At 31.4% G+C, this 17,275-nt stretch overlaps 1 protein-coding gene across 1 annotated transcript; it reads left to right on the top strand.

Annotated features, from left to right (window-relative positions):
* Positions 1-3,502: 3,502 nt before the first annotated feature.
* LOC115227439 lies at positions 3,503-5,985 on the top strand (the record flags this gene model as incomplete). Its single annotated transcript, XM_029798270.2, has 1 exon — positions 3,503-5,985. A coding segment is annotated over one exon (1,096 nt), but the record flags the coding sequence as incomplete, so codon positions are not given.
* Between the last annotated feature and the right edge of the window lie 11,290 nt (positions 5,986-17,275).

The following is a 17,275-nucleotide window of genomic DNA, read 5'->3' on the forward strand; positions in this document are numbered from 1 at the left end:
TACATATATAATACATATATACATATAATATACTATATATATATATACATATATATATATATATACATATTATATATATATATAGTATACATATATATTATATATATAACTTGTTCGAAGTTTATGGATACAGTTTGTGTATCAAATAGCTAACTTAAGGCGATGGCCTCATGGAGCGAAAAGCGGACAGCTTTATTCTTATTTTTATAAGAATGCATACTAGTATGGCGATAACTATTATTTTCCGGAAACGCTGCCGTTGTTCCTCTTAGAGAGACTTAGTAATTTTAATATTTCTATTATATATATATACATATATATATATATATATATATATATTATCAGATATATGTAAGAAAAAAAAAGGAAAATAGTGGTTGTTGTGTGCAGGCCTTTTTCTTGGTCCCGCTTAAAATCAATATTTTTCATCTGATGTTGGGAACATACATCACTTGTGTTCCAGAGATGGTCATAGACTCTTCAAATTTTCTACATAATGAGTAATGCTACCCCTAGGGGAAGAAAATATCTTTTCATAAGTAAATAACAAATGCCAATGATCGTTGCTTCAAGGGACATTACTCTTGATGATGTAGTTATGCTACTTTCACTTCATCTTCTATTACAGTTTTTTACAATGTCCATTAATTGCAAACTGCTAATATTTGCACATTAGTACTTCCTTGAGGTAGCCATGCCATTTAAATCACCTTTAATTATTTTTTAAATGCCTTCAGAAAATTTTTAGTTCAAATGCAGAGCAGGCATTTGAGTGTTTTCAATAAAAATACTGGTTCACCAAAGTTACATTAGTGGATGAAGTAGGCAGAAAATAAAAGACCAGTGTATATGTGTGTGTGTGTGTGTTAGTGAATATGAGCTTAAAATTGAACTGCACTCTTCAAAACTTGCACTAAGAATAAGTACAAGGTAAAATTACTACTTGCTTTTATTGCAAGTTGATGCAGGTAGTTTATCTCGTCCTCCTTCGACTTTTAGTTCATGCAATTGGAAAAAAATTGCATTATTTATGGGATGACCCAATATTCTTTCAGTTTCCGTCTACCAAATCCACTCACAAGGATTTGGTCAGCCTGAGGCTATATTAGAAGACACTTGCTGAAGGTGCTACACAGTGAGACTGAACCTGGAACCATGTGGTTGGTAAGCAAGCTACTTACCACACAGCCACTGTATAGAGGTGCAGCAATATCAAAGGAAGGCTAACTGAGAAGATAGTTTTTGTGTGTGGCAAATGCTCAGGAGCAATAAACACTGAAAACGTGCAGAGAACAGCTTCTGTCACATTCCAGGGGAAAACTACAAGCAGCTGATAGCTTCCGTTACCTAGGTGACCAAGTCAGTAGCAGGGGTGGATGCTCTGAAAGTGTAGCTGCTAGAGTAAGGATAGCCTGGGCAAAGTTCAGAGAGCTCCTACCTCTGATGGTGACAAAGGGCCTCTCGCTCAGAGTAAAAAGTAGACTGTGTGGCACATGTGTGCAAATAGCTATACTACATGGCAGTGAAACATGGGCCATGACTGCTGAGGGCATGCATAAGTTTGCAAGGAATGAAGCCAGTTTGCTCTGCTGGATGTGTAATATCAGTGTGCATTCACGACAGTGTAAGCTCCCTGAGAGAAAAGTTGGACTTAAGAAGCATCAGATGTGGTGTGCAAGAGAGACAACTGTACTGGTGTGGTCATGTGGTGAGAATGGATGAGGATAGCTGTGTGAAAAAGTGTCACACCCTAGCAGTTGAGGGAACCTACAGAGGAAGGAGACCCAAGAAGACCTGGGATAAGGTGGTGAAGTATGACCATCAAATATTGGGCCTCACCGAGGCAATGACAAGTGACTGAGACCTTTGGAGATAAGCTGTGCTTGAGAAAACCTGGCAAGCCAAGTGAGACCATAACTGTGGCCTATGCCAGTGCTGTATAACCAGCCCATTTAAGAGTACCCTTCAATCATTGGACAATAAACTATGCTTGCAAAGACCTGTTGAGGGAAGTGAATTCACTGTCATGGTCAATGACAGTACAACCTGATTGGCACCCGATCCAGTGGAGCATTAATAACACCATTCAAGCGTGATCGTTGCCAGGGCCGCTGACTGGCTCCCATGCCTGTGACACTTTAAAAAAAGCAACATTCAAGTATGGTTGTTGCCAGTGCCACTGGACTGGCTCCTGTGCATGTGGTACATAAAAAGCACCATTTGAGCATGGCCAATGCCAGTATCACCTGACTGGCCCTCATGCTGGTGGCACATAAAAGCACCTATACAGTCTAGGAGTGGTTGGCGTTAGAAAGGGTATCCAGCTGTAGAAACTTTGCCAGATCAGATTGGAGCCTGGTGCAGCCTTTTGGCTCACCACCCTTCAGTCAAACTGTCCAACCTATGCCAGCATGGAAAATAGACATTAAACGATGATGATGATGATGTATGTATATATATGTATATATAAATGTATGTATATATATGTATATATATTTGCATATATATATATATGTATATGTTTATGTATATATTTTTTTTTGTTTCATTGTTTCAGTCATTTGACTGTTGCCATGCTGGAGCACCACCTTTAGTCGAGCAAATCGACCCCAGGACTTATTCTTTGGAAACCTAGTTCTTTTGCTGAGCTGCTAGGTTACAGGGATGTAAACACACCAGCATTGGTTGTCAAATATACACACACACCATACATATTACTTATATATATGTACGTATGTATGTATGTATATATATATATATATATATATATATATATATATATACACACATATATACGACGGGTTTCTTTCAGTTTCCGTCAACCAAATCCACTCACAAGGATTTGGTCAGCCTGAGGCTATATTAGAAGATACTTGCCGAAGGTGCTACACAGTGAGACTGAACCTGGAATCATGTGGTTAGTAAGCAAGCTACTTACCACACAGCCACTGTAAAGAGCACTGGTGTTGGTGCCACATGAAAAGCATTGTATTGGTGCTATGTAAAAAGCACCGTACACTTTATAAAAAAAATTTTGGCTTTAGGAAGGGCATCCAACTGTAGAAACCAAGCCAAAACAGATTATGGAATCTGGTGAAGCCCTGGCCTTGACAGTTCCTGTCAAGCTGTCTAACTCATACCAGCATGGAAACAGGCATTAAATGATGGTGATGATGATTATAATTTTTATTATTACTTAGCACTTGAGCTCAAATTCCCCGAGGTTGACTTTGCCTTTCATCCCTTTGGGATAAAAAAATAAGTAGCAGTCAAATACTGGTGTCAATATAATCAACTCCCCCTCCCCTTAAAAGCTGCTGGCCCTGTGCCAAAATTTGAAACCATCATCGTCATCATTATTTTCTTATCTATTTCTTTATATAATGGTGTGTTGAATTGTATTATTTATATGAAATGATGTATGATTAATGTTTAATAATTTTAATTTTATGTAATTAGTGTTTTTTTTTATTTCTACTTAGTTGTTCTTATTTAATTTCAGATATAATTACAACCGTGAAGATGAAGAAATTTACAAAGAGTTTCTAGAAATTGATACTGATTTCATTCCGCAAATTGTTAAATCTGTTGACAGACATAAAAAAGGTAGCATTTTAAGAGATCCAGAATGCTATGCTGATCTGCTGAGATTCTACGATGGTATTTGTGAATGGGAAGAAGGCAGTTCAACTCCAGTCCTGCATGTTGGCTGGGCAACACACTTAGTATTTTCATTGACTAAATTTGATCCACGAGTTCGACAAAGCATTGATCTGCACATTGAAGACAAAGAAGAAGAATTGGAAGCTGAAGATACAATACCGGATGAGATGAAAGAGAATGCTGACAATGAAAACAATATCGAGAAAAATGATGAGACCTCAATTACAGAAAGTTTGAACAAAAAATATTCTAAAAAGCGACGCCGCAAATCAGGACAATCACAGAAGTTTGACAACAAAAAACACAATAATAATAACAATGATGAAACTAGTGATCAGAATAAGATTTTGTTGGGTGTTACAAAGTCTTTTGAAAAGATCAATGGCAAGTCAAGTGAGGACCAAATTAAATGTGCTATAGAAGAATTAGTGTCCAAGACTGAAGAAGATGGTCAAGATAATATCCCAAATTCTAATATAACTGCTTTGGCACAGGCATGCGGAGAGTCAATATTGAACCCTGATTATTTGCTTGGCAGTGGGGAGCCATTTGCTTTAGCTTCGGCTACAGGCGGCGCTACTAATGCAGATACTAAAGTTGATTACGATGAATTTCTCAGTACCAAGTCAAATGGAACACCGTTCTTTGGCATGACAGTGGATTCTCTTCTTAAAGCTGAAAGTCCTGCTGACATGATGATGTGTCGAAAGTCTGCTGATGGGGCAGCAAACTCTTATGTGTTGCCAACTGTCTCCCTAGCTTTACGGAGTAAAAAAATGAAAGGTTTGAGGAAAATCTTGCAGTCAGCTAAACTGAATGCGAGTGCTATAAAACTTCAGCTTACTGCACAATCCCAAGTAGAATTCAGGCATAATAAGCGTGGTCTAGAAGCTGCTGATCAGACTTCAACAAGGAAACGTCTGCGACGAGAGTAACCAAATTGTTTTAAAACTCTTTTCTTCGATTTTATTTTTGTAAAGAAAATAGGAAAAAAATCTTTTTTGTTTTTATTTTGTTTGTTTGTTTTAAATATTGGAATAGTCTCTTAAATCATGTCTTTGTTGAACATATCAGTTGATCTGGTTTCTCTATTCTATTGTATTCATTTATTTGTTCACACACACAAACATGCACATAATCACTGCACACACATACACATGCAGCCAAGGTGTAAATTTTTTGTTTTAATGTGTATGTTTACATATACTTCACAGCTTTCAATTTTTTTTTTTAGATTATTTATTTATCCTAAAATTTTATTTCTTAAAATGCATTACTCCCGACTATCTCTTGTATACTTTTCACATTTTAGCTGTGAAATGTAATTTCAAAAGAATAACATATTGCTATGTTTATGTTTTGAAATTCGGAAATTTATGAATATTTGTTTAAAAGAAAGGAAGAAAAAATTGCAAGGCTCATTAATTAAGAAAATTTTAGAAAATTGCATGGAAAATATTTTAGACATTGATGAAATATTATATGTATTTTATTCTCTGTAATCTGTTTTTTGTCAATTTTGTTTGCTTTTTCTACATTATTGCATTACTGCTATCATCTGTATTCCTTTCATATCTTATCTACAATGAATATAAGCCTTATAGTTTTCCTTTGTTAGGCTTATTTACAAAATATCTGAGTTGTTATAGAATGCTAGAATTATTAACAAACTTCATCTTCTACAACCTAGTTTTAACTTCTTGTCGATATAATTTCAGGTATATCAATACTTTTAAGCAAAAGCATTAATTACAGTTTTTTTTTGGGGGGGGGGAGTTATATTATATATCATCTGTTTGTGAAATATGGTATCATTGGTTATCAGTTTCTAACTGGCCAATTACTACTAGTTCCTGGTACTTCTAATCATAACTGGCATCCTGTCAGTTCCAGTTTATCGGATCAACTAAACAGCTTGCTCATGAAATTAATGTGCACATGGCTGAGCACTCATCAGACACATGTACCCATAACATAGTTCTCAGGGAGACTCAGCATGACACAGAATATGACAAGGCTGGCCCTTTTGAATGATGGGTACAACTCATTTTTGCCAGCTGTGTGGACTGGAACAATGTGAAATAAAAAGTGTCTTGCTTTGAGGACACTACACATCGCTGGGAATTGAACTCATGACCTTACAAAATATGGTCCAATATCCTAACTACTAAGCCATGCACCTTTCTGATCAAGTGGAATAAATACTACAAGGTAACTTTTGTTTGACACACTAATTTATTGATAAGCAATACCCCACTATGTATTGTGTGTGTGTGTCTGTGTATATATACATACATACATAATAATAGAGGATAAAACTTTTTTTTTTAAATTTTGACAGTGGCCAGCATATAAAATGATACCAATTAAGGTGAAAATTATACACACACACGCACACACAGTGACCAGCTTCTACACAGTTTTCACCTACCAAATTTCTCCCACACAGCAGTAGTTAACTCAAAACTCTGCTAGAAGACACTTGCCCAGGCACAATGGGATCAAACTTAAAATCTCATGACTAATCTATTCACTAAAAATATACATATTTATAGCTTTGTTATAAATTAAAATAAATTTAAACAAAAAATAGGGGCTTAACAATGTAGCAACAAATACAAATATGTCCTGTTGTATCTGTTGTGAGTATCTAATGATGACAAATTTTGATAGCAGGACACTGAAATACATCCAAACCATGTCAGTATGGAAAAATGTGGATGTAAAATTATGATGATCATGAGGAGGATAATTAATTTTCACTCATTGCATCTTGCAGTTGTTTATGTATACTCAACGATAGCATCTCTGTTACAACTGTATGCCAAATGTATATCATTATAACTATGAGCCAACCTTATGACCTTTCTGCAGTCACTCACTCTGGTAGAAATAACAACCAACTCTTTCTCATCTTAAATGCAAAAGATATATTGGAATATGTATACATGGATATGTGTCTAGAAAAAAAAAGGCAGGATATTCATGGTTGGAATGCATTCACCCAAGCATCTGCTTTATAACAGCTGGTCTGTAGCTAAGCAACAGTTACATCTTTGTAACGATTGTCAATAATCAAGCTTATATTTTCAGTCTTTTAGATCCATGGTTACCAGCATTTTACTACTTCATCTCACAATTTAGTGAAAATAAAAATATTTTGATGTGTTTTGTGCATAAAGTCATGAAAGGTATTAAAACAAAAAAATATATTTTAGTCTATAAACATCCATTATGTACACCACAGAAAGCTATTAAGTACATAACTTCTTTATGAAGGTGCATGATCCAATGGTTAAGATGTTCAGCTGCATACCTTAAGATCATCAGTTCAATTCCAATACCAGGCTTCACTACTCAACTGTAAGTAAATACCAGTTGGGTGCTGGATGTTCGTCCAGGGTCATGAATGAGGGTTCTGAGAGGGAATCATGTCTGCTCATGATTTCATAGGTACTTAAATCAATTTGCAAAATCACAGTATTTGTTACCAAACCATACCTGCTCATGGGTAATGGTTTGCTGAACTGTATATCACTTCTTTATTCAAAAAGCAAATATTGTTATCCAAATTTTTGTTTTGCATTTGAGTTAGTATTTTTCACACTTACTTCTCTCATATTCAGATTACTTTGTCAAATGTGGAGCTTATTTATTCACATTGTTTTAAATTTATCATGCATTATCTCATAGCTTCAAGATTTTTATGATGTGATTCTTTATTTTTAAAATGACATTGTCGGGTAAGTGAGAAAGGCCTGATCTGGCTGCTCTGAATGTAAAACACGTAGAATATTGGCCAGATATAAGCTTGTTTAAATGGTAAAGGATTAAATATAATTTAAGTTTTTCCCCATACACCTAGCTACAGCTTGTGACATGCCAGTGTTTGTGCATCACTGCTTTAACTGAAAGTCCACATCAATTCCTTGATTCCTAATCACACAGTTTTAATAGGTAAAATATAGAGTATGAATAATGTGGAAATGGCAAAAACAGTTTGCAAAGAATTAAAGATACGTTTCTGTTAATATCAATAGAAAAAAAATCTTTTTGTTTTTAATGAAATAATACATACATACATATATGCCTATATATATATATATATATATATATATATACATACATATACATGTGCATGAATATATTTATGTATACACATGTATGCATTTATCTATATATGTGTGTGTATTCATATATGCACCTCTCTCTCTCTCTCTCTCTCTCTATATATATATATATATATATATATGTATGTATGTATGTATGTACACACCCACCCACATGTATAATGTGTGTTTTTCTTTTACTCTTATATTTTCTCTAGTGTCTCATTTTTGGCATGGTTTCTATGGTTGAAAGCTTTTTCTTATGCCAACCACTTTACAGAGTGTGCTGAGTGTTTTTTCCATGGCACCAGCACTAGTGAGGTTACCCTGTAGCTTGCAAGACTAAAAAACCTCTTTGACTGAGAGGACAATTAGGATATAAGAAGGCTGCTTTATGTGAGGTATTGAGAAGTTGAAGTATGATAGGAGGATTAGGAATAGGCTTGTTGTTATAGAGGAGATTCATGGTTAATATGCATTTTACATTGGATTGTGGGCTGGTTAGAAGAGAGATAGATGTACCCTCCAGATAACGTGCTCAAGATGAATGAAAGAGAGAATGAAGATAGGTGAATCAGTAAAGGTGGATATGGTTGCAAGAGTTTGAAAGGAGAATGAGAGGAAAATATAAACATAGGATGGAGGTAGTGAGATAATAATAGGTGAACAAGGGTTGGGATGATTTATGGTAAATATGAGTGGGAAGTTGATAAGAATGATCGGTTCAATTGAAAGTAGCTCAAGAGAGTGGGTGATGATTGGCAATACAGAAATGGTGATATGAAATGATTTGTAGTGACCGGTTCTGATTTCATTACTTGCATCAGCAGGATAATAGAGTAGATTGGATAGTAATGGGAAATGAAGGGTGGACTTAAAAGTTTGCAAGCGTGTGGAGTGATTGAGAGATAGATAAAACAAAAGTGTTTGTGGAATGGTAAATGTGGAGGAGTGTTGATGGTAAGAACAAGATGTTGATGTTATTTGTAAGTGGCTTAGGAGAGAGACTCTGTTGTCTGGGTAGGAGATAAAGAGAAAAAGCAGCTATTGTAGAACTTGTCGAGGTCACTGGTTGAGGGACCCAGTTGTATACATAGTGTGCATATACATGCTTCTACAGCCTCAGTTTTCTACATAGACATTGTGTGTGTGTGTGTATGTATGTGTATATACCAAATTTCACTCAACCTGAAAGTAATGGTAGAAGAGACTTCTCAAGGTGTCTCACAATGGGATTTAACCCAGAATCACGTGGTTGTGAAGCTAAGTTCTGAATCACCAGTTCATGAGTGTCTATATATTTTCTTTCTTTTTTTTCTGCATTTCTGCCTGCACACCCATTTATAAGTAAACACTATGTTTAATTAATACACATACCAAATTTGTTAAAGATATAAATGAATTGATTTTGTTTTTTTTTTTTAATGATTTCATATCTTTGAAATGATTATATAGGTTGAAATTACCTTTGTTTATATTTTCTTTCACATGTTACGCCACTTTTCTCTTTTTACTTTTTATTGTTTTTTTTAAGGTGGTGTGCCAGTAGAATTGTTAGCATGTTTGATAAAATGCTTAATAGCATTTCATCTATCTTTACATTCTGAGTTCAAATTCCACCAAGGCTGACTTTGCCTTTCATCCTTTCAAGTTGAGAAATAAGTACCAGTTGAGCACTGGGGTTGATGTAATTAACTTACCCCTTCACCTAAATTTCAGGCCTTGTGCCAAAATTTTTTTTTTCTCTCTTAATTTTCAAACTAGAAGTAAATTACAATAAATTTCAAGCTTTGTAGAAAAAAAAAACAGCCTAGATCCTTGATCATCTGACAAGATTTTTTTTTTTAAGAACTGTGTAAACTTATTAAAAATTATCATTTTACCAATCCTTTCTCTCTAGCCAAGCAGCCAGATTTATTTTTTAAAAAAAGATTTAGACATACCCTAGATAACCAGGATGATCATGATTGGAAAAACATGATTATAAGTTCTGCTTGAAATGAAGGATGACCTGGAGCTAACCACTAACCAATATTAACATTACCAATAACAATTATATTGATATGTGATGTGATACCAATATATTAGCATTTAGCCCTTTGCTTGTGAAAAGCACTTTCATAAGTTTGTTCTAAACACCCTTACTCATTTTCAAACTTTTAGTTAATCCTTATTTCATACATTCTGAGTAATATAAAGATTTCTTTTCATAAGTCCTATATTAATCTTCTCATTGAAAAACTTGGGAATGTGTATCGTATATGTTGTACGGATGTTAGGGAAATATGTCCTGTGTATCACAGGCAAAGGGTTAAAGAATTTGTATTACTGCTACTGTTGTTGTGGTCAGTTGGTTAGCTTTTTTTTTTTTTAATCTTTTGTGGTGATGGTGGTAAGTGTGAGGTGGGTAATAAGTACTATTGTTGCTCTTGTTTTTGTTATCCTTAGTCCAGTAGCAATTCAGATAAAAATATTCTAGTTCTGAATTAAAAGTGCTTTCTGGAAATGTAATCTAAAAAACCAATCTTGTTTGAAGTGGCAGTGGTAGTGGTTGACTTGAGCTTTGTACAAGGTACAACCATGTATGCATGTGGAACTAACAAGGCCAACCATTGGGTGTAATGTTCTTGGGCACTATATACTAAGGGATTCATGGAAAATTATGATTTACTTTTAAAATAAAATGAAATAAAATTGTTACCTTCTACATTTTAAAAATATTCCCCCACTTTCACACATTTTAGTATTTACTGATCTCATAATTTTTAAGATCGGTAAACAAGGGGTACTTATATGTCTGTGTATATACATTTTGTGTGTGTATGTGTGTGTGTATGTATATATATATATCATAAACTTTTTTCCTTTTTCTTTTTTGTTTAACATTATACATACTAATACACAAACACACAGCTTTCTTTTCTTTGTACATATGCATATGTGTGTGTGTGTGTGTGTGTATATATATTACAAAGTGACTCAAAGTCTCAGAGTTTTGTGCATGGCACTCTCTGCCCTTGAGTGACTTTGATGATTAAAAATAAAAAATGTATATGTATAGATGTGTTTGTGTATATATGCATTATATATATATATTTATATGTATTTATGTATGTGTATGTAATATAATATCTATATGTATAACATATAAATTTTGTGTGTATGTATGTATGTATGTATGTATATATATATATATATATATATATATACATATATATAGGGCATCCGGCCATAGAAAATCTGCTACAAACTGTGACCCCTGTAAGTATGGAGAAATGAATATTAAATGATAATAATATTTATATATGTGTATGTATGATGAATATATATATATATATTATTAAATATATATTTATATATTAATATATATATATATTAATATATATTTATATATTATATATATATATGTATATATATTTATATATATATTAATATATATATTTATATATTAATATATATTAATATATATTAACGGTGGTGCATCAGCATAGCCGCAGTTATGAGCTGGAACTACAGCAATATATATATATATGTATATATGTATATATATATATATATATATATATATATATATATATATATATATATATATACATACATACATACACACATATATAATAGTTTGTAGCTGGGGTCCAGCATTGATTCAGTTCCTTGTTGAATGTGTGTATGCTTATGTCTATGTGTGTGTGTATAATATATATATATATATTATATATATATATATATATATATTATATGTCTTTGTTTTTTATGTATAATTTTGTGATATTATAAACCACGTGTTTATTGATGGATTGTTATAGTTTTTTGCTTATAGCACTGAAATTCAAAACCAATTTTTACTTGTATAGTGATATATCTACATTTTTTTTTGTTTTGAAAAAAAAAAATCATCTTTCTGTACTTAGTAACCCTGTCTTTTAGTATTACATATATTTTGTTTTGTTTTTTTTGTCATAGCTACTTGAATATATGTTTTCTAAACTTTTTCTCCTTTTCTTTTGGGATATCCAATATGTATTGTCTTTCATATATTCATTTTACCTTTTTTTCTGTCAGATATATTTTCACTCATTACTTCAGAAAGAAAATGAGTGCAAAACAAAGCAAAAAAAAAAAAAAAAAAATTATGATGCATTGTCTTTCAGTGAAGTCCAACTCCAGTCCAAATGATTCCGTCTTAGTGCTGCTTCTTTTTTTCTTTGTTTTTCTATTTTTTTTGTTAAATATAACAATTTAGACTTTCAAAAATGTCTAAGTCTGCTGTTGTCCTATTTAAAATATTTTTCTTTTTCTTTATTTTCTTTTTTTTTTTTTTTTTTTTTTTTTGCAACTATATTTTTCGGTCCAATCTCAGTGTTCGTTCTGATATTTTACACGATGTTAACTTTTGACTTTCAAGTGTATTATTGTACACTCTCATGTACCCGTGAAAGACGCATTTTACTTTAGCATTTAAACGCATACACACACACACATACACACATTTATATATACATACATGGCATCATATACTTGTTGGCAAGTCAAGTACCGCATTAGTTCAAATGTAATAACAACATGCATACATACATACATGCAAATATAAACACACAATGCACATATGCATTATTGCATTTGTTGTCCAGAACCATAGTGGTTCGAACCAAGTAAAGGTCATTTATCATTTTTTTACTTTTACTTTTATATGTTCAGTCTTTCTCTCTTTCTCCACTCTATCTCTCTATATATATGTGTGTATATGTATGTGTGTGTATATATATATATTATATATATATATATATACATACACACATATATATATATATATATACACACACACATACATACATACATACATATATATATATATATATATATATACATTTATATATATGTTTGTATATATATGTATATATGTTCGTATATATGTATATATATATATATATGTGTGTGCACACATACACATACACACACACTTGGATACATGCATTCTGGCTATACTCTTTCCCTTCTACTTACCTCAAAGAAATATTTTAGGTTACTAATTTTTACCTAATGAATATTTTCTTATTTTGTTTTTTCTTTATAATATTTAAACAAATTATCATTAGTAATATGTAATTATTTCTTTTCCCTACACCCTCCACTTTTAATAACATCCGGTGACACAAGTTTTGTAGATATACATACTCTTTCTGGTGCTTTGTTACTCTAAAACAAAAAAAGTGAAGAAAATAAAAGAAAAAAACACAAACAAAACCTACTATCTGCCTCATTTGATCTCACTTGAATCCTATTCTGAAGTGAAAAAGAAAGAAAAAAAATATGATTAGTTTATTTTCATTCTAAAATACATTCTGAACCAAAATATTAGTTAGAAATATTTTTTAACTAATTTCACTTTCATATTGTCAAATTCCATTTCATTTTCAAAACTGTTCTTTTTATCCAATATCAAAGAAAAAAAACAACAAAAAATGTCCATTTATTTTGTTCAGTTTTTTTTTCTTTCTTTATACATCACCCACAAAACATCTTTGATTTTATTTTATTCAAATGTATTGTGTAAATATAAAGTTATATTATTATACAAAACAAAATTTATTATTAATAATAAAAATACCCTATTTTATCAATTTTTCTGTTATATAACAAAGAAATAATATAATTCCAAAAATATCTATTTCATGTTATCTTATTAACAAGTGTTTTCATTATTATTATTATTATTATTATTATTATTATTATCATTATTGTTTTGCTTGTAAATTTGATGCTGGTTTAAAAATCCATTATTAACATGTATTATAGTTTTTAAAATTTATTTATTTGGATTGAATACAGTTAATGATGTAATTTCAAAAGAATCATTTTTAATCATTCTTATAATGTTTGAATTAACATTTTCAACATATTTACATCATCATGCTTGAGTATATTCAAAAAAAAGAAGTAAAGGTAATGTGTTCAGTTTTTTTTCAGTCATGTTTTGAGTATACACATATATACACTCTTCCACATTCGTATATGTGCATGTATAAGTGGAGTGTGTGTGTATATGTATGTATATATATGTGGTGTGTATATTTGTGTATGCAATATATGTGTATGTACATATATATATATATTATATATATATATACATTTATATATATGTTTGTATATATATGTATATATGTTCGTATATATGTATATATATATATATGTGTGTGCACACATACAATACACACACACTTGGATACATGCATTCTGGCTATACTCTTTCCCTTCTACTTACCTCAAAGAAATATTTTAGGTTACTAATTTTTACCTAATGAATATTTTCTTATTTTGTCTTTTTCTTTATAATATTTAAACAAATTATCATTAGTAATATGTAATTATTTCTTTTCCCTACACCCTCCACTTTTAATAACATCCGGTGACACAAGTTTTGTAGATATACATACTCTTTCTGGTGCTTTGTTACTCTTAAAACAAAAAAAGTGAAGAAAATAAAAGAAAAAAACACAAACAAAACCTACTATCTGCCTCATTTGATCTCACTTGAATCCTATTCTGAAGTGAAAAAGAAAAGAAAAAAATATGATTAGTTTATTTTTCATTCTAAAATACATTCTGAAACCAAAATATTAGTTAGAAATATTTTTTAACTAATTTCACTTTCATATTGTCAAATTCCATTTCATTTTCAAAACTGTTCTTTTTATCCAATATCAAAGAAAAAAAACAACAAAAAATGTCCATTTATTTTGTTCAGTTTTTTTTCTTTCTTTATACATCACCCACAAAACATCTTTGATTTTATTTTATTCAAATGTATTGTGTAAATATAAAGTTATATTATTATACAAAACAAAATTTATTATTAATAATAAAAATACCCTATTTTATCAATTTTTCTGTTATATAACAAAGAAATAATATAATTCCAAAAATATCTATTTCATGTTATCTTATTAACAAGTGTTTTCATTATTATTATATTATTATTATTATTATATTATCATTATTGTTTTGCTTGTAAATTTGATGCTGGTTTAAAAATCCATTATTAACATGTATTATAGTTTTTAAAATTTATTTATTTGGATTGAATACAGTTAATGATGTAATTTCAAAAGAATCATTTTTAATCATTCTTATAATGTTTGAATTAACATTTTCAACATATTTACATCATCATGCTTGAGTATATTCAAAAAAAAGAAGTAAAGGTAATGTGTTCAGTTTTTTTTCAGTCATGTTTTGAGTATACACATATATACACTCTTCCACATTCGTATATGTGCATGTATAAGTGGAGTGTGTGTGTATATGTATGTATATATATGTGGTGTGTATATTTGTGTATGCATATATATGTGTATGTACATATATATATATATATATATATATATATATATGTGTGTGTGTGCTTATATATATATATATATATATATATATTGGTAATGGTTGGAAGCAGGAAGAGAATCCAACCATAAAACCCTGCATCAATTAATTCCTCAGCCAAACCCATGTTAACTTGGAAAAAAAACATATATATATATATATATATATATATATATATATACACACATATGTATGTATTTGTGTGTGTGTATGTAAATACACATCCACCCAAGTATGCATGCACATTTATTTGCATAAGCTTCTTTGATTTTAACTTGGATATCTTTTTTTTTCCCCACCTCTTTCTTTCAAGTCTGTCAATTTACACAACTTCTGGCAAAGTCATTAGAGCATCAAAAGAGTACCTCATTTTTGCTCCAGGTTTTTGTTTTTAAATTTTTACATTCTGAGTTCATGATGCACCAAAGGCAACTTTGCTTCTTATCCCTCTGGGAGTCAATAAAATAAAGTACCGGTGAAGTATGAAGTGTTAATGTTCATGTAACTCACTAACCCTTCTAAAAATTGCTTCCCTTATGCCCTTGTTAGAAAGAGTTAATATTATTAGGACAATAGAGGGGTAAAATTAAAAGAGTACAACACTAAATGTTTTGTGGTATTTATCATATGTTCCTTTACATTGTGAGTTAAAGTCCTGTTACGGCTGACTTTCGCTTTTATCCAGGGTCGATAAATTAAGTGCAGATCATGCACCAGGGCTTGTTATAGTCATTCTTCATCCTTCCCTAATATTCAGCTTTTTTTGCCATATTTCAATAGTTTATTAATACTATTTTCATTGTTGTTGTTGCTTTCTTTTATATGAGCTGTTTCAAGTCTCACTCAGAGACCTTAAGTATCAGCCAGTTGGACATTTTACTATAGGTGTTATCTATAAATAGCAATGATATATTCTGCAAGGAGACCAAAATCTGAGAACTGTATTATTATTATTATTATTATTATTATTATTACTATTATGAAAGTAGTGCTGCCAAAGTTGATGTTGCCTTTTTGGGGATCAATAAAATATGTACCAGTGAAACACTGGGGTCGATGCCATTGGCTAGTCCCCTCTGCAAAAATTTCCGGCTTTGTGCCTTTAGTAGAAAGGATTATTATTATTGTTGTTGTTGTTGTTGTTATTAAGGCAGTGCTGCTGAGGTCAACTTTGCCTTTCATCCTTTTGGGGTTGATTAAATAAGTACCAGTTACGCACTGGGATCAGTGTAATTGACTTATCCCTCCTCTGAAATTGCTGGCTTTGTGCCAAAACTTGAAAGCATTATTACAAAGGCAACGATCTGGTAGAGTTGTTAGTACGTTGTATAAAATGTTTAGCTGTTTTTCTGAGTCCAGATTTCACCAAGGTCAACCTTTCATCTTTTTGGGGGTCAATAAAATGAGTACCAGTCAAGCACTTGGATCAGTCTAATCAGCTAATCTCCTCTTCCAAAATTTCAAGCCTTGTGCCTATAGTAGAAAGAATTATTATTATTATTATTATTATCATTATTATTATTATTATTATTATTATTATTATTATTAAGGCAGTGAGCTGCTAAAATCATTAGCATGCTGGACAAAATGCTTAGCTACATTTTGTTTGTCTTTATGTTCTGAGTTCAAGTACTGCCAAGGTTGACTTTGCCTTTCATCCTTTCAGTGTCGATGAAATAAGTACCAATCAAGTGCTGGGGGGTGGGGGTGATATAATTGACTAGTCCCCCTTCTCCAAAATTTCAGGCCTTGTGCCTATAGAAGACATGATTATTATCATATAATAGAACACAAAAGTTTGGATTGATAAGGTTTTACTAAGGGTGTGGGCAGTACTTGTCAACACAATCTTTTGGATTTCTTTGAGATATGGTTCCCCTCGGATGTTTAGATGTTTTTGACATCTTTTTTTTTTTATTATATCTAGGACACCTACAATAACAGGAAGAGTTTTTGCTTAAAGATGACACATTTTTTTTTGTATTTCAACTTCCAGGTCCTTATATTTATTAAGCTTGTCAAATTCCTTTACAGATATATTTTTATTAGTGAGGCCACTTACATCTATCAATCTACAAATATTTTCTTTCCTGTCTTTAATAATGTCTGGTCAATTAGTCCAGATT

Source organism: Octopus sinensis, unplaced genomic scaffold (genome assembly GCF_006345805.1).
Source record: "Octopus sinensis unplaced genomic scaffold, ASM634580v1 Contig03110, whole genome shotgun sequence".
Taxonomy (NCBI): Eukaryota; Metazoa; Mollusca; class Cephalopoda; order Octopoda; family Octopodidae; genus Octopus; species Octopus sinensis.